Here is a 27,840-nt window from a genome sequence, read left to right as displayed (position 1 = left end):
CCATATAAAAAAGGTTTACTTGAAGAGGAATCGGGCTGCGGCTAAAGACTGCAGTCCTGCTAACGTTTCCAACGGAACCGGGGAAAAAGCCAAGCACCGAGCTGTTCTCTCTTTTCGGGGGCGATGGAATCAGCCGGCGGCGGGCGGCAGCGTCGCCCCGCCCCGCGCTCGCCCCAAGCCCGCGCGGTATTTCCGGCCGGGGCTCGTCACGTCCGGGCGGCGGAGATGCCGGTAAGGTGGGTGCAGGGGGGTGGTCCGGCCGCTGCTGCGGGACTTGCTGGCCCCTGTGGGGTGCGGGAGCCCAGCGAGCTGCGGAGCGCGGGGGGCCGCCCCGGCCCTCCTGTCCTTCCTGCCCCCGCTGCCGGGGCCGCCCCTCCGGCTGCGGCCGGACCCGCGCCCTGGGGCGGGTGGCACCTGCCCCGCCGGGCCTCGGCGCTCCGCCCTGTTCCGTTCCTCTCCGGGCCTCCGCCGGGCTCCTCCCGGCCGGGGCGTGGGCGGCCGGGCCTGGCAGCGCTGGCTCTTGTCCCCGTGGGTCACTCGGGGCCCGCCCTGCCGGGTACGGGCTGACAGGGGCAGCGGGTGGGCGCGGGCGTATGGCCGGGCCCTGGCCCGCTGCGTGCGGAGGGCTCAGGTACTCTGCGCTCGCTGGGTGTGATGTCTTGCCCCTTCACGGCAAGTGAAGCTCTGGGCTGCTGTCAGAGTGCGAGAGGAAGGCTGTCAAGTTCTTTTTTAAGCTGATCCAGCTGATTCTCGTTACTTTTTAACATAGTCAGTAGATTGGTAGTCGTCTTGGAAAGGGGAAAAAACTGTATGTAGTTCACATTTTTCTCCCATCAGTAGTGTCTGAGTGTTTTACTGGCAGGCAAGAAAAACTTGTTCTCATGTTCCCCTTTTAGCACAAGCATCATATGGGTATTTGTGAAATAAGTTCTATTTATCTAGGCTCATCAAGAAATTAAATTTCTGATTCTGTGAAATATCTTGACTGACAGGAAGAACTGATGTTTCCTGCTGACAGGTTGTTTGTATATGGCTCTCTTTTATCAATAATTTGGATAATTCCACTGTGTTTTGGGCTGGGAATTCAGCTTCTTCATATCTTGCATACTTTATGTGATTTGCAGTTGATCCCATAAGTTTCCAGAACAAACAAGGCAATTATCCATTAAAAATTAGTGATTGCAAACAAAATGTGGTAAATAACATTGTAACACCGTTAAATTAATTTTAAAGGCTATTTTCTTGATTCAGTGAAAACAGAAATCCAGAAGCCTCAGTTAATGAGTTTTACTGATACCTCAAAGTATATTTTACAGTTGCATCAACACGTTCACTTCTTTTTGCTTTGCTCTTGTTTTTCAGTTCCTCTTTCTTTATGTTTCCTTTTTTGTTGTTTTAGGTTAAATTAATTATTTCCGCAGCAGAGCTTCTTGCAGAAGGACCACCACACTGGTTTGCACTTAGGAAAATATGAAAATAAGCAGGGAGTGTTGTTCTCTCTGAACTAAAAAAAAAAAAAAAAAAAAAAAAAAATCTGTGCCTTGCTGAGAACAGCTGCAGGAGTTGGACACTTGAATCAATGTTATCGGATGAGTTAGAATCCAAACCTGAGGTGAGCAATTATGAACTGAGTTTGGTTCCCAAGAACATTTATGGGCAACACTTAGAGCTCATGAGTTTACTCAGATTGCTGCTTACGTACTAATTTTCTAAGTGTTTTCAGTGACATTTGCTAATGCTTCCATGCTTTGATTTGAATGGTAAAAAATTAGAAAATATTGCAAGTTTCTTTCACCTCCTTTCAAGTATCAGCCAATATTCTTGCCTGTTCTCAGATTACACATTTTTCCACTATTACAGCACTCTTTTGTTACGAGAATAAAATAAATTAACGATTTGACTATTTCTTTCCCTCAAACCAAATTGACTCTACTTGCTTTTGGACAATCTGAATTATTCTATCGGCGTCAGCCAGTCCTGTTCTTCAGAGTGCTCCTGTTTCCATTGAGCAGTTGGCAGAAGTGGTAGGCAGCAGCACACAGGGGATCCCAGTTGCTCGGTGTGAAGCTGCTGGACTGTTCCAGGTTCAGCTGGGCATGCATTGCAGGGACGTTTGTGCATGCACAGCTGGCCGCAACCACAGGTAAAGCATGAACATACACATTATCACATGCACAGGGGAAGCATGAACAACCATGGCTTGCTAGTGGGCTATAGCTGTACCCTCATCACTTGACTCACATTCATATGGTCTCTGCCAGGCCTACAGTCCTTCTGCCCAGAGCCAGGGCTTTTAAACTGGTTTCTGGCTGGAATATTTTTTGGGTTTTTCCAGACTGTGGTAGCCTCCTACTTGTAGTAAACTAGAAGCTCACTAGCAGTGGACTCACTTGTGGGTAGAATATTTAGGAATGTCTTTGGTTATTGGGTAGGAGGGGACTGCAGTGATCAGGCACAGCAGTGTTATTGACTAGCAGCCAGCAAACATACGTTCAGAGTCTCTTTTCTCCCCCCACCTCTGATTCTTCATTTATCTACGTTGAGTCCTTCTTTGATCCTCCCCCTACACATAGCATAATAAGCTTAACACATCCTGCTGTCCTTGTTATATTGGATAGTAAGTTTGGTCTGTCGTATGAGACCCTTTCTGATAAGTCATAATAGCTTTTTTTTTTGGTAGTTAAAATTTCTGGTTGAATGTTTTTAAGATGTCACTCTAACAGTGGCTCACTAATCAGTTGCTGAGAAGTTCTGGGTTTTGTTACTCTTACCTGTAATATGCTAGCTACAAGTGTCTGCAATTTGTTACATTCAACACCACCACCACCTGCTGCCTCTCCTATTTCTTGCCTCATTTTTCAGATTCAATGGCCATTAGTTATCTCTCTGCATTTCCCCACTTAAAGATGCAGGGGTTGTATCACTTCATATTCTTGCTTTTCCTGGTTCTCAGCTTTACCTCTGCAGATGTCTAATGTCCTAGAGCAGAGGACATAGTACAGCTATGAAATACCTTTTGGGGAAGTTTGCAAGACTTAATTGAATGTATTTTGTTGAGTATTGTTTCTATCCCTATAAGCAATACAGCATGTATCTTAAACTGGTACTCTAAAAAGAGTGATGATTACATGCTGGTAATTCATTACAGCTCATGTGATGTGTTAAGGCATTTGTTTCTTAACAGAGCCGCCAAAGCCCTTCCAATCACACTGTTCAGGAAAAGTAGCTGCAAATTCATAGCAGCTCTGAGTAGTCTCAGCACAATCTGCAAAAAGTTCCTCTCTCTTACCTTGTCACTGATATCTCATACATTCTATCAATATTCTGAGTTCTGAACAATAAGGTGGGAGGACTTTGTTACTTTTGTCTGTGAATGGGTGGGTTCTCTTAGATAATTTCTGACAGCCAAGGACCAGGACAGTTGGAATGCTTATTTCTCAAGTAGGAGCTGTAACTGGGCCTTGTCTTTTCTCGACTTGAGTAAGGTATTTGTTAATTAGGCTTGTTTACATAATAGTCCTATTTCCTCATGGCAGAGTTGCATTTTCTTCCCAGCAAGCCCATAATAAAAGTTAGCTGTTTATTCACCAGAAGAAACAGGCCTGGTAAATAAAAAAAGTTACAGTGGTTGTTGCAGAGGGCATCCTTTCTGTAGATGCTGTCTTCTAAACCATGTTCCTCAATCTTGATCGAGGCTATTTTACACTAAAAATTTTGATTTATTTCCATCTATACATACCCTTTTTTTTTAGTTCTGGTTATGAAACTTGGGTGTTAAGTTAGTATTATTTTCTATTGCTTTGATGTGAAACTGATAGATAGATACCCTTTTTACACTTTTCCTAAATAGCAGTTCAAATGTCTCTGAAAGTAAATAATGATTTTATATCCTCTAGTGAGCCATGGCACCACAATTCTTATAGCCACAGATGTTTTTTCATATACCATACCATGTGAGACAGATATTGAGCTAGCTGTATTTCTGTGACATGTAGATGATAACAATCAAAGCACTATGTCTCTATTGCATAGATGTCTTTGCTACTGGCTTTATCCCTAAAGAAGCCACCAATATACCATTAAATATTTAATGCTTGAATAGAGGTGAATCCTTCTTTCATAGAAAGTTGCGAAGTTGCTTGGAGACAGTTGTATGAACAGATGGATCTGCTTTTTCTTCTGGACTCCCTGCCCCCAAAGCTATGTAACTATCATTCCTCATGGAACTGCTAAGATTTGCATTTTGCATGCTTTAAGCCTTCAAGGTGATTTATTACACTTGTACGTATTTCCAGTCACCTCCACCATACTGGTCCAGTGCAGGGTGCTTTCTGCTCTTGGGGTAACTCTTAGCACAATCAAATGTTACAACTCTGTTCTGTAAATTGAATTAGTTATTGAAAAGGGGGTGAAGAGAGGTATTTTAGCCTCTCCTTTCTCTCCTCCTCAGTGCCTCACAAGGAGAGACACTTGTGATTTAATTAGTTCCCCAGAGGCTGTATGGGAGGAGGACATCCCAGTTTCTAGGTAACAAGCCTTCTGCCCTGCACACCCTTCAGCTCCAGTCCCTCCTTTCTCCTCCCCCCCAACTCAATTTTCATTTGACCTCTTTATTTTGTTGTGGTTCACTGGTTAAATTTAGAACAGGAATGGTTTTGATTGAAGACATGGTCCCTGTTGCTCTGGGAATCTAGTCTAGCTCTCCAGCTGTCTAGTGGGAGGATAGATCTGAGGTTCTGGAACCTTCTTACCCTGTCCCTCCCAGCAACCCCTACTTCAGCCAAAGCAGCTGCCTGACACTTCTTGGCTTTTGAATCATCTATTATGGGACAAACTTAAGATGATCCATCCCAGGTGGCCATATCATCATTTGTTTCTGGTTTGGTTGGTTGTGGGGTTTTTTGGTTTTGTTTTATGTTGGTTCTTTTTGGTTTTGTTTTGGGTTTTGTTTCTTTGTTTTGGTTTGAGGGTTTTTTTTTGGCTTTTGTTTTGTTGGGTTTTTTATTTTGTAAAGGATTTCAAGTAGAGGTTCTCTGTTCTTTAAACAGTTTTTTAGCTGTTGTTTGTTGTAGAGTTTTTTTTTTCCTTCTCAGGTCAGGGACATTATTCAAGTCTCTTGGTAATGCAAGCATTCTGCATTGCTTGCAGTGATAGACCCTGGCATAATCCTGTCCAACCATTTCTTGTTGACCAGCAGGGATAACAAGTATTTGCTTAGTGACAACAACCAAGAAATATTTTACATTTTTTAATCCATTCACTATCTGTATTATTTACAGGTTTTTCAGTTATGTGGCATTTCAGCTGAAGTAGTTAAAGGAGGGTATATTCAAGAAGGTGATATGGCAGAGCAAAAATAAAATTCTTTATATCAAGATGCAGCTGAACTTTGCCCTCCAAGGATTATGGGTTCTTTCTGTATGATTCACATCTGTCCCATAAAGTTTGAATCTCTTAAGTCAAGGATATCCTTTTGCAATATTAAGATTTATTTCAAATTCCAAGGAATGTCTTAGCTATAGAGTAAAGCCACTTCACACCTGTTATTGTTCCTTTGGTATTCTCCTAATATTCTGTGCATTCAATTTCCCTAACTATAACTATTCTGGTGTCCCAAGATGACCTATCTGCTTTGCTTACAAATTCTAGCACTTTGGTCATAGTGGATCAGTCTCCTCCCTGTGTAGGGATTCTACAGTCACCATCTCAGGAATATTTACAGCCCATTTGGGGCCTGTTTGTGATGCCAGATGTTATTTGGTTATGGGATCTGTCAAACTGTATAATCTAGGAGGTTTCTGCCTTCCTGGTCTTTCAGACATGAGACCACCAGACTGTTCCCAGGTGCACACAGAAGTGCACCTGGGCCTGAACTGCAAAAATATGCCTGTGTGCACACAGACAGTACAGACATTATGGCTGTGTGGCAGGATAGGGCTTTTACCAGCACACTCAAACACAAATGGCATTCCCCTGGAAAAGAAAGGCCACAAATGACCTGATCCTGTTCCTACTTATCAGGTAAAAAGGCTTGACATTTGCTGGCATATCACACGTGTCCTCCCTTGGCTGACATGCATACTTCTGGTTGTTCATCTGTCCACACTCTTTGCCAAACCTTGAGTCCTTCCAATATCTATCTACAGGCCTTGGGCTTTTTAATTCAGCCTCTGGCCAGGATCTCGTGTTTTTCTCTATTTCACAGGCAATGCCAAAGTGAATTTAATCGAATGTACTCAGAAACCATTTAGGAGCAGAAAGCATTAGAGAGGATGAGATAGACTCCAGTGATGATGCCGGGCAGCAGCCTGCTAATGTGGTCAACGTGTATTATCCCCAATCCCCTTTCTGTTCCCAATAGTTGTTTCTCTCCCATATACCTTGATCCCTCCATTTCCTTGCCTTTGATCCTTCCCCTAAATATCCATAAGTTTTTCACAGTCCCACAGTCTCCACTCAAGATACCTTGATATGTTTTACCCAGTTCCAGAATTTCCCCCATATCCCATCTGTTCTTGCAGATGAGATATGGGTTCTGGTAACCCAAGATAACATTGTTCCTACTCCTTACAAAGTTTCTGGTTGAATTTTTTTCAAGATCACACTCAAGTTATTCCTGTACTGGCCCATCCATCAGTGTCCTTGGAGTTCTGGGTATTTTTACTCTCTCTTATCTGCAGTTTGCTAGAGTTTGGTAGTGTTTGTGTAGCTGTGCATTTAATTTATCACCTGTTCTGTTCCTAGATTTCTATGCAGAATAGCCAATTACCAGATACCCTATAAGGGTACCAGATACCCTATAAGGGTATTTCCTATTTACTTTCAGCTGCAAAATCATATTGCGAGGAGCTTAGGACAGCATGACACAATGTTTGTAATGAGTTCTTTCCAGTTGCTGTAGTTGTCCACAAAGGTATTCAATGATTTTGAACAGGAAGGTTTAGGAAAAATATGTCAAGATAAAACTAACATGAAAACTTTTTATTTTGTCTGAATTATTTGAGTTGATGATTGGTTTGCTTTACTTTATGTGAAGGGTTGAGCTTTTTTTACTCCACATTTTAATAATGGGCATGATTCATGTTGGTTTGTTTCCTTCTGCTTTTTTTGCCTTCTCATAATTCTCTGTACTAGTTTGTCATTACTTTACAAAGCAAATTAAAAAGAACTTGTTTCTTCTGAGCATCTGTTTATGGTTGCTGCATTTTGCTTTTCCCTAGTGGCTTAATGTTGCTATGTTGAAGTGGAAGGTTTGAAGCAAAGCTTTCTTCTTGAAGGAGGCAAGTTTCACTTAGGTCTTTTTGTAGGTCCATAAGCAAGTCCATAAAACAGGTGTTTCATGGTGGAGTAAGAAGCAGTAGGGCTCATCAACATGAAGGACAATCCAGTAATTTAGATCTATGTTAGTGCTCACAGTTTTTAGTCTCTACTTCTTTTTTCTGGTTGCCTTGCATATTATTCCTAACTCTCTTTTTACTTCTCTTTCTCCTATTTTTGAAATCCTAAATTAGAATGTGTGGCCCTGGGGAGGGGACTGTCTCTTATTGCCTATGTATTTTTTGACAACATAAAAATAGATTAATCTTCTTGCTAGGTCCTCTGGATAATCTTGTACCTAAGATGAAACAATTCTAACCTTTCAAACTGCCATCTGGCTTGTGGCCTAGTTCAAATGGCACATTGCCATCTGAATGACTGCAGGACTTAATTTGTAGCTTCATAATTGTCACCTGCTCCTAAGGGAGGGTGAGCAGGGAGTCAATAATGATCCCAGCTCAGGCAGTGCCCTCATAGACCAGTGCACAATACTGCAGCACCTGAGCATGGAAGGCAGAGATAGGTGCTGTAGTCCACAGCCCTCAGCCCTGGATAAGGCCAAGTGGTGAGCCAGTCCAGGGTCTATCCAGAGTCCAGGTAGGAGCAGCAGAAGATGGGGCTGGAGACACAGATGCAGTAAAAATCTGAGGTTCATCCAGTAGACAGGGCTTGAGACAGGTAAACCTACAGCACAACTCAGGAAGGGAATGACTGGCCCAGGCTGAGCTTAAAAGGAGCCCCTGGGGAGACAATGTGGGTGCAGGTCCCAGGGAGACCAATCAGGGCTGTTAAAGCTTCAGGTACCTACAGCAGCTCTTTGAGGTAAAAGTGTTTGAGAAAGCATCAGTGATTCTCGTGTTTTTGTGAGAGGAAATGAGCATAGAGAAATCCGAGCACAAAATACTAAGTTTTCTTTACAGTTTTTTTGATTTAACAGATTTTCTCTTGATGTAAGAGAGACTCAAAAGGCCGCTGTCTGCTACAGGAATAATTTGAAATTAGATGCCAATAATTCTGAAAAGGAAGTATTAAGACAATCACAACATACAAAATAAGAATCAAATTATCTGTGACTATTGGGGTTTAATCACAAATACACAATGGGCACATCAGGATTTTTAGTCTTTTTCTTTTGACACTGATGAACTATCTCACTGCACAGACAACTCCATCCAGGCTCTCTGTGACTGCATGTCAAAATGTGTCACAATGAGGGTAGTAGCTTTTAAATAACTATCTTGTACATTTTCCTTCTAAATGCCAAAGATAAAAGTTTGCTACATACAGTTGTTTGCTAGACAGCAGCAGAATCAGCAGAATGCAGGATTTTTGTCAAGGAGTTTCCTAGAGATAAGGAACTTGAGGTTTAACTTTTTAGTGTATTGTTAGTGTCCATATTTCTTCATTCAGTGTTTAAAAAAAAAACTGAGAATGTGAGTACATGAGTTAATTTGTTTGACAGAACTTAAAGGCAAACAAATAGATCCTACATGTGGGTTTTGAGCAGTATTTTCTCTGAAATGTGGAGTATGTGTCTGGGTGTGTTACAACTGGCCCCCTTCTGTCCTTCTGAAGTGTAAATCCCTTCAGGGGAGGGATTTGAGACCATGTTTAAAAAAGCTCATGCAGTTCACAGAATTTGTTCAGTCCATTGCAAAAGTTGGACTATGTTATCTCTTAACTCCCAGCAGCACTTCCTTTGTTAAATCAAAATGAACACAGCCTGAGTGCTTGTAGCTTCATCCTCATAAACATGGGCAGCACAAAGTACCTGATTCTGTGTTCAAGGGTTGCTGCCTAATAAAACCTTAATGGATTTCTTTGGGATCTATCCCCACACTTCTCATTTCACTTGCTAACTAGACTGTCTTGGGGTTCATTAGCATATGACATGCACTGGAAATTAGTGTATGCCACTAGAGACCCACTGTAGAGAGCAGGACCACACAGGAAGCAGGTAAGAGTGGAGTTTAATAAGAAGACAGGATGGAGTGTAAGACTTAGGCTGTGCCAGACAACTGAATTGACCAACTTCCTGCTTATATGCAATGGGCCCCTTTTATCCTTCCCTCTCCATTTTCTTATGTTTGTTCTGCCCTGATCCATCTTGATCCTTTCCTTTTCCTGCCTTTGGCCTTCCCCTTAAACAACGCCTAATAAGTCCTCTACAAATCCCTCCAAATCTTTTGACCAGTCCCACATTCCTCCCCAGGGAATGCATCTCAGTTTAAGTCCCATACCTCTTTATGCAATAGTCCCCCTTGTTTTGTGTAGTATTTTGGAGAGGGTTTCTTCTGTTAATCCCCTTGGTGGGTGGTTGTCCATCTTTGATGGTTTTTGGAGTAGTTGGTTTGGATGGGTAAGTCTGTCTGTGTTCTTCCCTTTGTCATCCCGACAGTGTTTCTCTGATTGTTATCTGCTTGTTTTGAATAGCCATATGATAGTCATCTTTGTAACTAGTTTTCTGATTGCTTTTTTTAATTTAGAAAAGGCCAGCTTTCAGTTAAGTATTTAAAGACAATAATTTTACAAAATACCTGTACCAAAGGCTGAGTGTGGAAAGCATTACCTTGAAATGTTAGACCATAATAAAGTATCAAGTTGTAAAATATTAATTAAAAAGAAATATAGCTTAACTTGACTTACTTTGCAATGATCCAGAGCTGTTTATTATATGTTGAATGAGAAGTTTGTAGGTATTTCAGAGATGGCAAACAATTCTTTCCCTGTATTAATGTAAATTGAAAATTTTCCATTTATATCTGTGTGTATTCATGGTATTATATTCAATGTCTCCTACAAGACAGTAGGGACTACTAGATTGACTGGATTTAGTACCTTTTTAAATTATTTGTGCTGCTCTTGACCTAATCTTCAGTATGTTTTTTCAGCTGCTGGTTCAGTTTGTTCAAAATACTTCTATTCCACTGGGACAAGGACTGGTGGAATCAGAACCAAAAGACATCACCTGTCTCTCTCTGCTTCCTGTTACTGAGACCTCAGAATGCAACAGACTCATGTTGCCAGGTAAAATCCATGTGGCAGATCTTTGTGACCCTGCTCTTCATACAGCTGTCTTTACTTCACCACTCTGGCCCCACTGTCTCTTACTGATAAGACATTCCAGGGATGGAGGAACAAGTTCAGCAGAGTGACTGAATCTACTCATTTAATAGTGAAGTCTGACTAGTTAGAAACTTCTTTTTCCCTTCTCTCTCAAGTTCTGGGTTTTTTTTCTTAGGAAAATAATTTCATAAGTGTCCTTTAGTCATAGTGTATTTATACTTTTATTTACTCTGGTTTCACTTTCCTCATTAGATGATGAAAGAGATCTCACTTCTCCAAGTCACACTAATTCTTCCAAAGATGTTTCTTCATCTGCTGTCTTGAGAAGTCTCCAGGTAAATGTAGGCCCTGATGGAGAGGAAACAAGGGCACAGAATGTACAGAAACCATCTGAACTTCTGTCAACTCCAGAAACTTCTAGTTTATTGCAAGACTTCCAGCCTAGCGACAGCACTTCATTCATTCTTCTCAACCTAACAAGAGCAGGTAATTGTCCTTCTGTTTGTCATCTGGCTGGATATGTCTCAGCAGAATGCAGGAGATACAAGTACAACTCTCTCCCTGCTGCTTATGAAGAGAAAAGATCATGAAATTTGTTGGGCATTATTGGATATTTTAAGAGCATTTAGTCATCAACGCCTTTCTACAATTTAGAGGTCAGTGGAGACTTTTTCAGGGCAGCTATTTCGTCCATGCTATGAACACTATCTCTGAGAAGCAAAAGAAATTTCCCTCTGTTACATTATTGTTTCACAAATTTGTCTTCTCTTCTAGGGCTGGGGTCTCCCGCAGAGCACTTGGTGTTTGTTCAAGATGAAGCAGAAGATTCTGGCAATGACTTTCTCTCCCATGATAGCACAGACAGCAGTACCCCATGGTTCCTACGAGTGCAAGAATTGGCCCATGACAGTTTAATTGCTGCCACTCGGGCACAGCTCGCAAAGAATGCCAAAGCAAGCAATAATGGTAGGAGATCCACAGCTTGTGTCTCAAAAGTTGAATGTTCTATACAAGACCTTTAGTTTCACATTGTTTCTTCCTCTCTTGAATTTTCTCTTGCTTTGAATCAGTTATGACATCTTCAAATAATCAGTGACAGAATTATACAGAACAATTATGCTTTTTTTCTTCATTATAAACAGGCTTCTCATTTTTTCTTGGGTAATGAACTCTAGTGGAACCATCTGTTCATTGTAGCCTACTAGTTCTCCAGTACATGTAAAGAATATCTTCTTTCTGAATGCAGCTGCTTGTTTTTCAACTTTCATTTTCACTTTCAAGAGCCTATTTTTAATACATACTGTGAATTATACTTTCTTTTTGGCTCCACTGAGTTTGGAGATCCGTTTTCTGGAGAATTTATAATTGGATTTAGTCACATGCCTTCTGACTTAATTATTTTAATAAATAATTGCACGCAAATGCAATATCTCTCATTTTAGCTAAGGTGTTTCTAAAAGCAGCTTAGCTAATAGGTGATAGTTGGCTGACAGTTAAAATTGGTTGTTTGATATTGATATAGAGACCATTTTTACAATTTCTGGTGCATTGGATTTCTATTCTGGTAGCAGCTGATCTGATCCAGATGGCTTGTTGGGAATAGTTATGGGCCTGGTAGGGTTTGCAAGTCTGTATCTGATCCCTGTTACAGGCTAGGTCGCAGCATGTAGGACAAGCTAACTGTAGCCAGACACATGCCTGATTTACAATCCTGTAACATATATGATGCTGTTTTTCCTATTAAATTTGACACATTATAGTAATATGTATATTTTTTAGATTTCAGTAGGCTTTTTTTTCCAGGGGAAAATGTTCATCTTTGCACAGGAGATGGGCAGCCAAAAGATTCAAGCCCCATTCCTCATTTATCTCGTGTGGAAAGAAAGCTGAAGTGCACAGTTGAGGGCTGTGATCGCACATTTGTATGGCCAGCTCACTTCAAGTATCATCTGAAAACACACCGGTGAGCAGAATGAAGCTGTTTGTGGTTATGACCTTGAAAAAATGCACTTTCTATTTGAGATAATGTTAGGTTTTGACATTAACAAGCTGTGAAAACCTGGCATTATTCATATAAATAATACATCTGTTGAGTGCTTTAAGTCAATTATTCTGAAAAACTTGGATTAGATTTAGATAATTTTGCAGGTACTTGTTATGTTTGGTTTAGAATTTTTCTATTTTAACAGGTACTCATATTTAATAAAAGAAAGAAGTCAAGTGCTCATGAAAAAATGCATTGCAGTAGCTGGTAATGAAACAGCTTTTTGTTGCTTTCCAGTAACGACCGTTCCTTCACCTGCCCAGCAGAAGGTTGTGGGAAAAGTTTCTACGTCTTGCAGAGGCTGAAAGTGCACATGAGAACTCACAATGGTGAAAAACCCTTTGTGTGCACAGAACTGGGCTGTGGTAAACAATTCACAACAGCTGGAAATCTGAAGAACCACCTACGAATTCACACTGGTGTGTTTTAGACCTCACCTATTTGTGTTCTGCTGAGGTGGGGTCTTTCCTCAGGAATAAACTGCTTCCTCCTCTGTCCTCAAACTACTGAAAGTATTATGTTGTTTACCTCTGCCCTCCATTAATGTCCCTTTTCTGTCAATTCACCTTGATCTATAGGTCAGATAAATCAAGTGCTAATCTCTTTTACTATCCTGTATAGTTTCACACAGGCTTTACCTTTCAAATGGTGTGTGGTGGTGCTGTATTCTGCTCAGACGCATATTCTGAAGATTCCCTTCCAGTTATGTGATGGAGGGGAGGGGTGTGTGAAACTAGAATGACTTCTGAAATTGTGTTTTATAAAGAGGTTATTTGAAATTCCTGAAAGGCTCAATAGCTTAGATAGTAGGACCTGTACTGACACCTGCCTGACTGACTAGCTTGTGTTACCTATGTTGCTTGTAGAATGACTACATTTGGAACATACAGGGAAATGAGGAACACAGTGGAATGAGTAGCAAAAATATAGTAACAAAGGAAAGTAGAAAAAAGCATTAATTAGAAGACAGCCGTATGGTGTGCAAACTGCTGTTTGTGCCAATTCTAATTTGGGATGTTACTGTATGCTGGAGCCTGTATACTCTCAATTCATCCTCAACTTTTTTTAGTAAATAAAACAAGAACCTTTATTTCACAGTGCTGTAATTTATACATGGTTTGTTTATGATGACTCCTCTGGAGAATATGAGCCTGCCTTTCAGTATTTTTAGAAGTTGGTATAGCAGTCAAAGTGCTTTTTTTGTACTAGAAAGTTGTTTGAGAGAAGCACAAAAGTTTCTGTTGAAATGACCAGCAATATAATAGTGACCTGCAATTTAATTAATGACCAGCGAAATTCATAGTGAATAATCTGGTGATTTTGTTTGTTTAGTTTTTTAAGCTTCAGGGTTATCTCAACACTCAAACAAATGGCCCAGTTCAGACTTCTTGGGATATTGTTAGAGATTCCCTGATGGCCTTGCAAGCATTGTATTACAGTTGGTTAACATTTCAAAATAACCTTGACAAGAGTAAGAGAACAAGGCCTCCCTGGTAAAATGAAATTACAGATTATGTGGGTCGCCAGCAGCTGTTTGTGCCTTCTGCCTTACTTAAACATGACCGTATGGTATGTGGTTTGTCAATGCACATGGGAAAAGACTGCTATTTTAAAGTATGTGCAGTCTAGCTGGAACACATGGTTTGGGGGCAGATGTTGGGATGTAGTTAAAAATTGTATACCAGTAATAAAATTTTGAATATATAGTAACAGCAGCTATATTTTTTGCAGTTTTCTTTTGCACTTACAGCTCCCAGCCAAGGTGCAGATTAAGTTTATAGGCCCAGCTGCTACATGCACAGTCCTCACTGATAAGAGAATGTTCTGTAACCAGCAGAGTAGTAGCTTCTGGAGGAGTAAATAGCAACTTTCTAAACTGCAAATGGAAAGGTGTAAATAGCTCCTAGGGTGTCTTATAGATGGACCTGTGCACTGTTATTTAGGTCAATGGTAGTTTTCCAAACTTAAAGATTTATAGCAAGCCAGAAAGTACAATCAGTGTTTGAGACTCTGCTACATATTTCAGCTTTGTAACAGCAATTGGAACATGCTGTGTTGATCCTTTTTGCTTACAGCTGTCAAATGCTATTGTAGATAAGAGGCTAATAAATTAGCTGTAGGGAGAAGAGTTCTTAAGGCAAAGTCACAGAAGAAATAGCTTTAAAAATAAGTTTACTCTGAAAGAACTACATATATGTTGTACAATAAATTGTTAAAATAGCTTGCTTAATGTCCTGTGGTCTTGCTATTACTTTTGTACAGGGGTCCAGTTAAAGACTTGAAATCATAGTGTTAAACATGGTACATTGAGTTCTTTAGTGGGATGTTGTAGGCAAAAGTTATGTCTAGCTTTATTAAGAGAGTGTTCAAAACAGATTAATTTTATTTCACTGCATTTATTTCATTAGTAACCTCCCAGTTTATCATAATTTAAATAAATCAAAAATAGCTGGGAGATACATTTCAGCCCATGAGAACAATTTGTGCCTTGAATTACAGTTCCTCCTCACATAGATATAAATGACTGACACATCTCTCACAGGATTTTGGCAAGTTCAGCCTGATCTGATATAAAGTGTAGAATCTGATATGAAGGCAAATACAGTTAATGGGATTTTTGGCACTGAGAAGCAGAAAGGGAGCAGGACCTTCTGAGTGTGTGGAACAGAGAGCTGGTTGTTGAGAACTGCAAATAGAAGATATATCATAGTTCAAGTAGTTTTATGTTACTCTATTATAATTTATATACTTGGAAGATTATCTAGAAACAGTGGTCCCTTGCTTCACTTTCGGTGAATGATGGTGTAAGAATATTTTAAAATAATTCTTCTGTTTCCTATAGTGAAGAGAATGCTGTAAAAGCCTTAGGAGGTTTAGTAGAGGTTTGCAATTTGCATGGAACTCTGATATTCATGAGGCCAAATGGGAGAATGGAGTGGAGATGTCCAGGCTGTTCTCAGGGACTTGGGCAATCAGATTAAGTTGTGATCCCAAAATCTAAGAACTTACTTTTCCCTTGTAGGGGAAAAACCCTTTCTGTGTCAGGCACAGGGATGTGGTCGCTCCTTTGCTGAATACTCCAGTCTTCGGAAACATTTGGTTGTCCACTCAGGTAAGAGTCTTCATCTGACATTCTGTGATCTGTCTGAAAAAAGACCCTTATTGTAGGACTTTGATTTGATTTCCTTAAGAAAAATCCTGGTTTCTACAGAATTTCTGGTCCTTGTGTTTTTTGACTTCCCTTTCATGGTGCCTGTAGCCTGTACACTTTAATTTTTTAGGTTGTTTCTATTTCTAAACTCAAATTACATTTTAAAACTTATTTTTAAAATTGTTTCTAAAATGTCATGAAGTTGAATATCTTTTTCATAGCTGCCATTTGGTTATTTAAGAGCGACTCTAGCATCTCTGTATATTAACCACAGTCATTTGAATTTGAAGTCTCTTTCAAGTGGATTTCTGCCATAGGTAGGGTTTTCCGTTGTTTTTTCCTACTACATACTTGTAATTGAACAAAGGTTTAGGTGGAAATGTATTTCACAAGTGTTTCAAAGCTTCTGCCTTCTGTTTTGATTGATCTATCTTAAATATCATCACCATAATGAAAATGGTATGTTTGGGGAATGGGAGATTTTATTGAGGTAATAACATTTGGGATTGAGTTCTCCATGCTTTTTCTGTCATGTCTCCTTGGCTTCCATGCCATTGAGCCAAGGAGTAGGGACAGCATGCTTGTATTGTGAAAATGATGAACTGCTCTGTAAAATGAAAATCCTTTCACAGTGACAAGTCATCATCAAGTCTCTGCTCAGTAACGTAAACCAGATGCTGCAGTTCATTGTGTGATGGCAGGAGACAGCTTCCTTGCCTCTGGTCATTTTAGTCTATATGTGGGATATCAACTATTTCCATATCAATGAGTAAATGATTTCAAATAACTTGTTCCCTCTCATCAATCTGACTTGAAGACTTTGTTACTCTTTAGACTTAAGTTATCCAACAACTGCCATTACTGTTATCTAAACCTCTTCTGTTCTAGAAGCTTATGGCCCTCCAGGAGATGGGAATACTTCTTATTTGGTTTTTACTTATAAATTAGTACCAGTGGTATTAACAGCCATTTCAAAACTGTTACTAGCTTCTTAGCTGATGAGGTCTCTTCTCCCAATTTGGTAATTCTTGGGATATTTCTTCCCCCTTTGACTCCAAGGAGTGAAGCCCCATCAGTGCCAAATTTGTGGGAAGACATTTTCCCAGAGTGGTAGCAGAAATGTGCATATGAGGAAACACCACTCCCGAATTGGAACAGCTGGCAGCAGGGAGCGAGAACAGCCAGGTAAAGAAAGGAGCACTCACTCTGGGGGAAAAGTGCAGGAAAAAATAAGTGGATGGTCGAAGAAAAGATGTTTGTCCTGATAAAATGAGACCACAAGCCAGTAAGAAACAAAAGTCTGTTCCTCTTGGAGATAAGGACTGTTTCCCCTTTCCTTTTCTAGGACAGAAGACAAAGGTGTATTTTTGTATGGCGGTCAAGGGGCAGATATGTTTATTGTTTTCAAAATCAATATGAATCTAGTTGGGGTCTTTTATGTGGATTTTTCCCTTGGTTATGTTTTCTTGTTGCAAACAGCCTGGGTTTTTACACAATGTGAATTATTTAAAGAGAAAGCCAATCCTGCACAAGATCCCACCATAGTAAGGTTCAAAACAATAAACATAGTATTTTCTATCCATTGGAGCACTGGCTGCCCAAAGAGTAGGAATGGGTAAAGTAGGTGTCTAGGGAAGAAGCCAATATGACTTGAAATGGGGCAGGGATTCTATCATATATTGCAGTGTAATTGTATCATGGGAATTTTCTTTTACCCTATTTTTTTTTCACAATAGAGTCACTGATGGGCAGCAGTTTGCTGGAAGAATCAACAGTACATAGTAAGAATCTCATCTCCATGAACTCTCAGCCCAGCCTTGGTGTTGAGTCTCTGCACCTGCCAGACACTGAGTCAATTATTGGAGTAGAAGAGGGTGAGACCAGCTGCTCTTTTTTCCGCCCTCTTATATGTGGTGACTGAGATGGGATCAATCATTCCTCTTTAAGGCTCACCATATTGCAGTGGGATGAATGAACATTGCTTTAACTGTGCACAGAGGGGTGGGTAGATAGTGGATGAATCCTAAAACTGGAGTTGGAGATCTGCTGGACCAAGTTTCTCTCTTGCAGAGCTTGAAAGGTGAAGTCTGCTTAGGTGTCACTTAGCCCATGTTGTGGAATGCCATTACAAAACTGCTTATGCAGTCCATCTCCTAAAGCCTAAAGTGTTTGTTTTGCTGGAGCACCTAGGAGCCCCAGCTAAGGACCAGGACCTCATTGTGCTAGGCACTGTTCAAATATTCAGTATCTTGAGCAACAGGCCTTCCTTCCACCCTTTACCTTCAGAGACTATATTCTAATACATCTCACTGTCAGAAGCTGACTTACTATATGAAATAAATGTACTACTTGATATCATTTGGTTACATTTGCTGTGTTCTGTTCCTGCTTTTCCCAGTCATTTTTCTCCAAAATGTTTTTGGTATATCAAACTCTTTAAATGAGTCTTCCACATGGTGTTTTGAATATATTGTTAACTTAGAGTCTTCACAACTGGCGTTACTGAGAATGCAGAGTTTTGCTAAGGTACTGTGTATCTGTAATAGCTTCTATGCAAAGGGAATGCCTAGAGTTTATATTGCTCCCTAGCTGAATGGAAAGGTAGTGCTGCTACTGGTACAGGTATTGTAACCTGGAGGTTCCTGCAGAAAGCTCCACCAGGTACCTGGGAATCAAAGTCTCATGCAGTTTGGCTGCCATCTCAGCAATTGATGGGAGACACTCTTCTTTTCTCAGTACAGTGAGATGTCTTCTTTTCTACAGTATTTTTGTAGGTTAGCTGAACAGGCTGTAAATTTTGTAACTGAATATAACCAAATATTTTCATAAAATGCAAAAATCCAGAACCATAGTTGAAACTCTTTATTTCCACACGATTTTTGAGACATATTAAGAGACTAGAGTTCCCTTATAGGATTACAGAAATGTAATCCTCCTTTCAGAACAAAACTTGGTTTAGCAAAAGAGTTGTGAGTTTCAGTTACTTAGTTTGATGCTTTTACTTTGATCACATTTCTGCAATTTCAGTTTAGGGACCAATATGAAGACTAATTTATTTGTTATTATATTCCTGCATGCCACCTTAGTATTTGTTAAAAGGTTATGGCATAAGAATTTAAACTTTTATTCCTCCTTTCTTAGGATTTCCCTTTTCACTTCACATACTAGAAAATTTCTTTTTTCAGCAACATTAACTATTATTATGGAAATTAGCAACCAATTTTAGTAAATACCCTTTAAAATGTATGTATTAAAATTTCTGTCCCACTGCTCCAAATATATCCATTCAAAGAGGCTTTAAACCACAGACTTAGAGCATGGAAGTAATCTTCTTTCCTTCCTCTTTCAATGTGGCAAGGCATGGTGACAATATGGTTACATCACTGCTCTTTTCCAGAGGGTACCCAGAGAAAGAACAGCCTCTGTATGTCCTACACAATTAAACCTGTGTAGGAACTGGTACACCGGTAACAGCCTTTCTGGAACCCTGGAAGGAGCTTAAGCCTGTGCTCAGTGTGGAGACTGAGTCACTAATGAGGATGCTGCAGTTCAGTGCATTCAGTCTGTAACGTAGCAGTGTGAAACCCCTGGACCACAAATCCTTGGATTTAGTACTTTGTTATGATCAAAAATGTCATTATTTCAGTTTTATATCTTTGTCTAATGTGGTAGCTCTGACAGGTACTGTATTTCTGATTTGATGATAAGGCTGTGTTGTTACAGTGTAAGGGAAAAAGGATTGAGGTGACAAAGACACATCTATTTAAGTAAGTGAGGAAAAGGTGACTGATAAGGAAAATTGAGGAATACAGAAACATTATATCCATTTTAAAATATTTTAATGTCAAAGTGCAAAATTCTCAGAAAACATTCCAGATGGCAAGGATTTTTATTTTTGAAATGGTTATTAGTTTCAGGTAAAGAGAGATCACTAAAGTGTGAAATGCGCCTTTCAAGATGCACTAAGCATTTGAGTGCAGTGTTCTGGCAGGCAACACCTATTTTTTTTTCCTCCAAAATCCATCTTTGATATCACAGTAATCATACAATTAGAACAACAATAATTCAAAGTGATGCATTCAAATTAATTAATTACAGCCTTCTTCATAACGTTGGTTGTTTTTTGAGCCAAATTAATGACCTAAATTGGTAAGATGTTGAAACATTTTAAATCATGAAACATGAGAGATTTTTTAATATAGGAAGACTATTGCTTCTTACTAATGGGGGGAAGAAGCAGAGGTGGTAGTGAGTGAATGAAGAATTAACACCAGAGAAAAGACTTCCCTTTGAGTCTTCTCCCAAGGTGTGCCAAATCCTGATATTTGTTTTTGTAGAAATACCTTGTTTGAAAGCATTCTACCACACGTGTGTCTAAAAAAATGTTTAGCACATTAGAAGGCATTCTCCCTTTCCTCTGTGCTTCTGTGGCATTGAATGCAAGGAGCTGACACTAGAGGATGCACCTCTTCAATCTTACATATCTACTTTTATCCAAAGATAGTGCTTCAACCTCTCTAACTTGTTTTGTTGCCCATTAAAGGGAAAGAGCTCACACAAGGGACACTTGTGAAGACTAAGGGAGACTGCAGGGTTTGCTGGGCTGAACAAGACATGCTCTAAACAACAGTTGTTTTTTTTCTTTACTAAATTCTCCCATCTCACCCCACAGCAATTCTTAGGTGTCAGCTTAAACTATTCAGTTCCTGAGGATTAACCTGGAAGAGAATCTTGAACTAAAGAAGTCAAGAACTGATTAATGGATTCTTCTGTGAGCTTTTATGTTGCAACTCCCTTTGTGCTCAGTTCCTCCTGAGGTACTCCTTCTTGCTCAGTACAGTAATCCTTTTCACCCCGAGGCTCGGGCAGCCTGCAGAAACAGTGACAGGCTAATACCAGAAATGGTTGGCCCCGTGCATATGAAATAGGGTGCAGTCACAGGAATTCAGAGAGAGAAGCCACAATAAGAGCAGTGAAGTTGATTTAATTTTTCCTACACTAGATCATAGAAACTGGAATGCATTCATGAACAAAGAAAATACTTTTAGTCACAGACAAAAGAGCTGTACTGCATTGTTTTTATTACCTGTGAACATCAGATTCTTCTTCCAGCAAGTCAGTGGCATCTTTCCCTTTTTTCTTTACAAATTCTTCACTTAGGCCAACCTGCTGGAGGGTGCGTCTGTAGCGACGCTCTGCTCCTTGACGAGCATCATGCTGTGAAATCGAAACTTAAACAGTAAATGCATAGAACTGGGGATTCCCCATAGCAGTCAACTTGTTTTGAAGTGCACATCTGACACTCCTAATGGGGACCAGAGGACAACACAACTTCCTGTTCCAAATTTTTGTAATCCATACAGTACAGTATCAAAACTGAACACTAGGACAATGTCTTACATCTCCCAAAGGCAGAGCTCACATTTTCATACTCCAGTTCTTTTTTTTCTTCCTTCTTCTGTTCTCTTCTTTCTACTGCATTGCAGTCTTACCAGACTGGTATACTTGTGTCCGAGTCCTAACTCTGACACTCAAATCAAAAACATGTGCAAAACCAAAGCTGTGTGAAATCCTGTAAGTGCATTTGCTTGTAAGTGGTAAGAACTAACAATAGTGAAGTTAATAAATGGAGAGTGCCTATGAAATAGCTTCATATCAACTCAATTAAAAAACAAGCATCTTGGGTCCTATATCCTCACTACTTCCAAATGAACCTTTCAAGTCAATGTAGTCTGAGATTAGGGTTTTCCAGAGGGACGGGCCAGTTCCTAAAGATTAAGGTGTTCTATATGGAAGGATCGAAACCTAGTATGAACATGAGTGAACACTATTGATAATGGTGAATTCTTACCAATCTGATACATGGAAATATTACCAGTATTTATCACACATGTGTGTTCTCTGCCTCCATTATCAGAACAGAAAACCTGATCCAGGAGGGTACTTTCTGTTGAGAAATTTTAAATCAGCATATTGTCACTGTATTGTCACCATCTCTAACCAGCTGTAGCTCCTGCAAGGACATGGGCTGGAAAGAGAAAACCCGGGGAAAAAGATAAACTACAGATTGTATCTATACCTCAGGGGCAATAGAGATTTGCAGCTGGTACTGTGTGATGGTTGAGATGTGCTGAATGCAGCCCCAGACTGCAAAGCCTACAGGTGATAAAAGCGACATAACCATCATTAATGTTCTTCTGCAGCAGTAGAGGAATAAGAAAAAGTGCTTAACTGGAGAGGGTTTTAGGAAAAAATTCTGCATCTCCAAACTGTAGTCTATGGTATTCAGGTGCAGAATAGGTATTTATTTAATTTAGTTAATTTCCAAGGCCTTGATTTTGATCAGACCATATACTGTGATTGCAATACATACTAGGAACTGGCAAACTCCTAGAAATAAGCCTGAATCTTTTTTTCAAGGAAAAAATAGGAAGGAATTTAAAGTATACTTTGATGGCTTTTCCATGTGTTATTTTGAGTGCAGTCCAGAGACTATGTGACCGTTTGTACCTTCTCATCCATTAATGAATGAATGAATTAATTAATTAATTAGAGACTAGATTTCTTAATGCCTGTCTTAAATAAAAGACAATTTCTCCTATTGCCCAGAAACACTATGGGACTTTGACCGCTTACCTTGGTGACCTGTTCAAAAAGGAATGGTCTGTTCTTGACTCGCAGCTTCATTTCTTCCAGCTCTTTTCTGTATTCTTTTGTTCTCTCTTGCATATTTTGCCTGAAATGGAAAAATTGCCTGTCTACTATAAGTTACCTCTGACTGTAGCTGATCAGGAATGATGAATTCTCAGCGGGTGTTTCATTCTTTAAATCACTTTGGTAATTCTCTTGATTTTGAATGCTGGGGAAAAAAACCCTATTGCTGACAAGTTATGGACCTATTAACAAAGCTCTTCTAGACTGCAAGCAAGAAACAGTGTTCAAAGTTTTAGAAAAACTTGTGTCTTATGTGTTCTTTAGCAAGTTACACATTACAGTTGACTGGCTTGTACAAATTAGTTTCTACAAACGTTAATCTAAAGGAAACGGTTCTGTATGGAAGGAGAAGCGTAGAATTGTCAAGATATCTAAATGAATGTGGAATGGATACAATAGCCAAAAAAGGTTAGGAATGTTTTTAGACCCAATCTGTCCTAAAGAATTATCTGATTGTCTTCATCAAGAGCAAAAGGTTATTTTTGTGCAGAGTAGGATACTGACCTGTTCTGTTCTGACTTCTCCTTTTGTGTTTCCTCCAGACTTCTATGAGGATCCAGTGCTTTTGCTCGGCTGTTCAGAGACTTTTGCATAGCTTGACATTTCATTTTCTGTTTCTCCAGCCAATAAATTCCTTCTTTGTCCCCTTCCTTTTTGTTATCTTGGGCATATCTATATGGAAAAAAAGTTAATGATGAGGCCACGTGGAATGCCAGACCACATGCTAGGTGGGAATTTCACTTTTGTAGTCCTCTAAGGAGAAAAAGCAAAATTTCAGCCATAAAAGTGTACAGTTTCCAAAGCAACTGGGAGACAGAAGAAGACTTGGCAAAGAAAGAAGACAGAGAAATGTTTAGGAAATGTATTGCCGATGTAGTTGACGTGATGAGGGAAAACACTGGTGTTTTTTCCTCCGTATTGGTCAGTAGTTGTACAGTCTTGTAGACAAACTTTCTACCTACCTAATAGCTGATTCTCTCTTTCTAGTTGCATCTGTAATATGCACAGGAAGGGTGTTGGAAGAGAGAGAGGAAAGTCCAGGCAGAGAGTGACTTTTTTGCACTGAAACCTTGGAAAGCTTCTGAGAATCCTGAAAGAAATGAAACTTCATTCAGTGTATTTGTTCACAGACAGTTGCTAGTACAGAATGTCCTCTGTTATTTGCCTACTAAAGAGAACAGCTGGGGTATAAGAATGCACTCATTCTACTCTTCCATCAGCAGTGATTTACATGTGGATGGGCTGAGGGACAAGGGGAAGGAGACATGATTAGAGCTATGAAAGGGTGACTGAGCCTTAGCTGTCATAGCTCATCTCTGTGTAGAATTTTGTTCTCTTGTTTGGCCTAGAATTCTGCAGTACTCTCAATACAAGGGCCAATGTCACAGGATGTTAACCATTAATAATTAAATTCTATAAACTTGAGAAGTTGGTATCTTGATAGGAGAAAGCAGTACCACCAAAATATCCAGCTATCTCACCTTTATCTTTTCATTAGCCTGCCTCTGCCTCGCATGGAGATTGGAAGTTCTCAGCTTGAATGGCTTATTACGAGTTGGCTCTTTGATTTCTTGTCTCTTTACTGTTTTCCTCTGAAACGCCCAGTAAAGTTCTTCAAAATCTGGTATTGTTGGATTAATCCTTGGTTTGAAGCTGAAACTTTTGTCCTGTAAGAAGCCAAGTTTTTCCTGCTTAGTTCTGGTGGCAGTTCGGGACTGAGGCTGCCTCCGACAGTTGCTGGTAGCTATAGGAGCTACGGAGCTCTCAAGCAAATCCTTTGCCCTCATTTGAATACGGATTTCCCTGTAGAGTTCAGCTTCTAAAGGATCAAAAGGAAAGCAATGAGGAGAGTGTGAGTGACATAAAAGGCTGCGAAATTGCCACCACCCAAGTCTAAACTTTCCATTATGATAGCAGCTACACATATAGGAGAGACCAAACACCCTGTGCTCTCCTTTTCCCCTTTTCAGCCCCTCTCTCCTCTGCCTCCCAGGGAAAAATTATTCAAAGATACCAGTAAAACCATGGTAGGGACTCTTTCTTTGGCATTCATTTCTAGATACCTCTTTTACTTACTGGAGCAATAATTGAACAGGGCTTCTCCTATTCTTAGGGATACCAGGTAATGTGTGCCCTTTGAACCCTTTGTCTTGCAGAAGGGTTAATCTTGCATACTAGTCCCGTACTTTTTATATGGGACTTACAGCCATGTTGACTGTGTGGTGCCAATGAGTTGTAACAGATGATAGCTTTTCTATGTAATCTCCAGCAGTAATTGTCTATATTGGAAAAGCTTTTTTTTTTTTTTTTAAGTAAGGAACATTTGATGGATAGATCACGTTTTGTGACTTCCGTGACAAACCTTCCATAGAATACGTTTCAGATTATAGCATCAAACTGAATTCCTTCCCTGTGCAGCACTAAATAATTAAGAAAATGCAGACAGTTGGCTGGGGATTGGTTTTTGGCTTTTAGGAAAAGAAAATACTGCTGTTTGCAAAATAAGATCGTTTTGAGTCATTTTATAGGTATTCATTGCCTGAAGTATGAAATGTTCATTTCTCCTCCCTTCTCATATGCCAAATAGAACAATGGTTTGTCCTTTCCTGCCCTTTTACCTTTCTAATCTATTTAGGTTAAAACAGAATGTTTTCTGATGAAAACTGAACTGGTGTATCCTCAAGAAGAAATCACAAAAACAGTAAAAAAGGAGAAAAGAATGAGAAAAGCTATGAGAATTATTAAGGACTGGCTTAGTTCCCACATTCAAGTATGAAGTCTGAATTGCTTACTTCAAACTTTCAACTCTGGTGGCTTAAGCCATCTGAGAGCAGGCAAGAATCAGTAACATTTCCTTGGCTGCCCTGACTAGAATGGTCCTGGCACCTACTTTCCCCATTTTAGCAACTGAGCCAGTGCAAGTGGGAAGGCAACTGGAAACATCAGAGGATGGCAGGAGAGACTGGACTATTACACTATCACTTAAAACCAAACAAATTGGCTGATTTGGAATCAGGAAATACTTTTCTCCTCTCCTAGGAGTTCTGTTTAGAATGGATCACTTGGGTAGGAGTAAAATCATCAGATCTAAGATACTGCATGGACCTGGGAGACCTATGGCACTACATATGTCTTCATGTTTGTGCCACAAATCATCTCAGTCCCTTTAGTGTAACCAAAGGTATGCAATCCAGTGCAGGGAAAGATTCCCAATCTGCAGCACAATGGGTACAGAAATCTGTCTGAAGAGCTCAATGTGCCCATGTTTTCTGGGAAGTGGAACAGAACTGCTGTTACTGACACTCATACGGGACTACTAAACTTAGGGTACTCTACTGCAAGGGTATCTAAACAAAATGTAATGACCAGTGACACACAGGAGACTCAACAACACCAGGGGGCACTGGCTTTAGGCTCCAAGTGATGCCCTATGAGCCATGATCTTACCTCCCAGCATGGAGACAGCAAGGGACAGGCAGGGAGGTGTTTTTACAGAAAGAGCCCTGGCATGTTACCTTTGAGTTTATCTCCAAGAAGTGAGTCATAAGTAGATTTAGGAACTTTTTTACTGGCTTGCTTCTGTTTGGAGCTCTCATTTGGGGTTGCTGCTGCCAGGAATTTTTGTCTGATAGCTTCTTTCTTTTTCTCTTCCTTCTCCAGAAAACTGAAGGGCCGCTGTGTTGAAAGTAGCAGCTCCTTTCTTTTCTGTGTTGCTGCTTGCCTGCGAATCTCATTCTGCTCCATTATTTCCTGATAAAGGGGCAGAAACACATGGGCAGGTACAGGCTGTGCCCGGAATTGTTTCTGACATTCAGCTTCATCCTGGCTTTGCCTTTTGTGTCTCTGTTTGTCTAGTTCAAGAAACATGTATGACTTCATCAACTCAGACTTTTTGCGAGCTTCCCGCAGGGTCATTTTGAAAGGCTGAGGGATGGTGATGGAAGGAATCCAGGGAGATGAAGCGCTTTTTGGCCTCAAGCGGGACTTAGGAAACAAGTGAGGCTTTTGCTGATCCCAGGTACTGTCTGAGGTGAGGTCGGTCAAAGAACTGGACTGCCTTATGTTACCAGATGTATGACTAAGACAAACACATTATGAAGGGGAAATTAGTGACATTATTAAAAAACAGAGTTAAAAGAAGGGAGACACTACTGATTAAGAGAAAGACACCGCAGGCTGAGCTGGTTGTTAAAAGACAAGCCTAGGGTTTGTCATTCTCAGGCTCCATATTTCGCTTTGCTAGCAAAGTTCATGAGCAGAGCTTTGCTTGTTTTGTTTTCCATGTGTAAAATGGAAGTTGGGCTACTTAGCTTTGTCATGCAATTTATTATGCTGCAAGCACTCTAGTGCCAGAAAGGCCACAAGCAAACCATAAAGTTCCAACTTTAGGCTTATCTTGCTAATAGCTACTCAACATAACAGACAAATGCAGGAGAGGTAATTAGGCACACAGATGCACAAATCCCAACAAACAGTACCAAACGCTAGCATTCCTGGGATGCTGATGGGAATGTCATTACAAGAAACTGCTTTAGTGTGATGTTTGAGAGGTTCAGCTAGAAACTTTGCACCTGAGAAGATGACCATATTTTTGATAATAAGAAAAAAACCCCACCTGAGACTATCCTGGGTCTCATTAAAACAGCAAACATCTCATAGGATGTCTGAGGGTGATTGTGAAAGTGAGTGAAACTTAGATTTTAGGGAAGGAATAAATGCAGGCAAAAGGAAGGATGAAGGTGAATCAGAGTGGACCAAGAACAGCAAAGAGGAAAAAAGTGGGGGAGACGGAAGGTGCAGATCATGTGTGAACAGACTCCTGGTCAATACACTTGCTGGTAGCTGCTGCAGTCTCTTCTTCATAAACTATTTCCTTTGTAAGAGTGCACGTGTGACCTGCTACTGAATGCAAAGCTAGATTAACCACAAGGAAAGTCATCTGAGAGCTCGACCTTGGTAAGACCACAGCTCTGAAGAGTGGATACTGAACAGAAATGCGTGTCATCTGCTGGCACATTTCAAGCACGATTAGCTGATGAGTGAGGCGGGGATTTGTGCTGTTTGTGTTTTATGTGAAAGCTGCTTACGTGGGCACCTACTGACCTCATCCTCCCTGCTGTGACTACACTTGTGGCCAGTGTTTTGGCACTACACGCGTGCATTTTGGGACTTCATGCTCCGCATCCTCACTGGCCAGAAGGAGAAGGAATCCTGCACCCCATCCTGCCGTCCTTACCAGGTATCGTCCTACCTGAGAGCCTCCCTCAGCTTCTCACGCAGAACTTCCGCCTCCCTCCTGAAACCCTCCAGCTCCTCGTCTTCTTCGAACACCCCGAGGTCACCCCATAACTCTGCCTGGCACGGTACGCCCGGTTCTAACGGAGACCGCCGGCCCCCCATCCCGATAGGATGCTCCCAGCTCCTTGCCCGGCGGCGGGAAACGCAGGAGTCGGCGTGTTACAGCCTGAGGGGATGTCGCGTCACCTGGAAAAAACGAGATCAATCGGGAAGTGCTGGTTTCGGGGTTGTGACCCCGCCGCCCCGCCCG

General features: G+C 40.5%; 2 protein-coding genes across 8 annotated transcripts; one reads left to right on the top strand and one right to left on the bottom strand.

Annotated features, from left to right (window-relative positions):
* The first annotated feature begins 179 nt into the window (after positions 1-179).
* On the top strand, positions 180-17,936 carry ZNF410 (zinc finger protein 410). 2 transcript variants are annotated; one of them, XM_068192862.1, is made up of 9 exons: positions 180-231; positions 10,209-10,344; positions 10,636-10,869; positions 11,158-11,349; positions 12,187-12,346; positions 12,665-12,846; positions 15,450-15,539; positions 16,638-16,763; positions 17,315-17,936. In XM_068192862.1, the coding sequence occupies exons 1-9, from the start codon at positions 226-228 to the stop codon at positions 17,497-17,499; spliced, it is 1,311 nt and encodes a 436-aa protein (XP_068048963.1). In that variant the 5' UTR covers positions 180-225; the 3' UTR covers positions 17,500-17,936. The 2 variants fall into 2 exon arrangements, with proteins under 2 accessions (XP_068048963.1, XP_068048962.1); XM_068192861.1 differs by lacking the exon at positions 180-231 and adding an exon at positions 1,464-1,612.
* On the bottom strand, positions 11,187-27,819 carry FAM161B (FAM161 centrosomal protein B). Of its 6 annotated transcripts, none has more exons than XM_068192856.1 (8): positions 27,544-27,819; positions 25,808-26,370; positions 23,774-24,111; positions 23,255-23,382; positions 22,797-22,964; positions 22,215-22,314; positions 20,665-20,795; positions 11,187-15,572 (listed from the first exon to the last, which is right to left on the bottom strand). In XM_068192856.1, exons 1-8 carry the CDS (start codon positions 27,690-27,692, stop codon positions 15,536-15,538), a joined length of 1,614 nt encoding a protein of 537 aa, XP_068048957.1. In that variant the 5' UTR covers positions 27,693-27,819; the 3' UTR covers positions 11,187-15,535. The 6 variants fall into 6 exon arrangements, 3 of the variants coding, with proteins under 3 accessions (XP_068048957.1, XP_068048956.1, XP_068048958.1); XM_068192855.1 differs by lacking the exon at positions 11,187-15,572 and adding an exon at positions 18,426-20,448 and having other exon boundaries at positions 27,544-27,818; XM_068192857.1 differs by lacking the exons at positions 11,187-15,572; positions 27,544-27,819 and adding exons at positions 18,426-20,448; positions 26,908-27,513.
* Between the last annotated feature and the right edge of the window lie 21 nt (positions 27,820-27,840).

The sequence above is a fragment of the Anomalospiza imberbis genome, chromosome 6 (genome assembly GCF_031753505.1).
Source record: "Anomalospiza imberbis isolate Cuckoo-Finch-1a 21T00152 chromosome 6, ASM3175350v1, whole genome shotgun sequence".
In the NCBI taxonomy this organism is placed as follows: domain Eukaryota; kingdom Metazoa; phylum Chordata; class Aves; order Passeriformes; family Viduidae; genus Anomalospiza; species Anomalospiza imberbis.
Note: the sequence above shows the minus strand (reverse complement) of the source record. Positions and strands in the feature narration are given on the sequence as shown.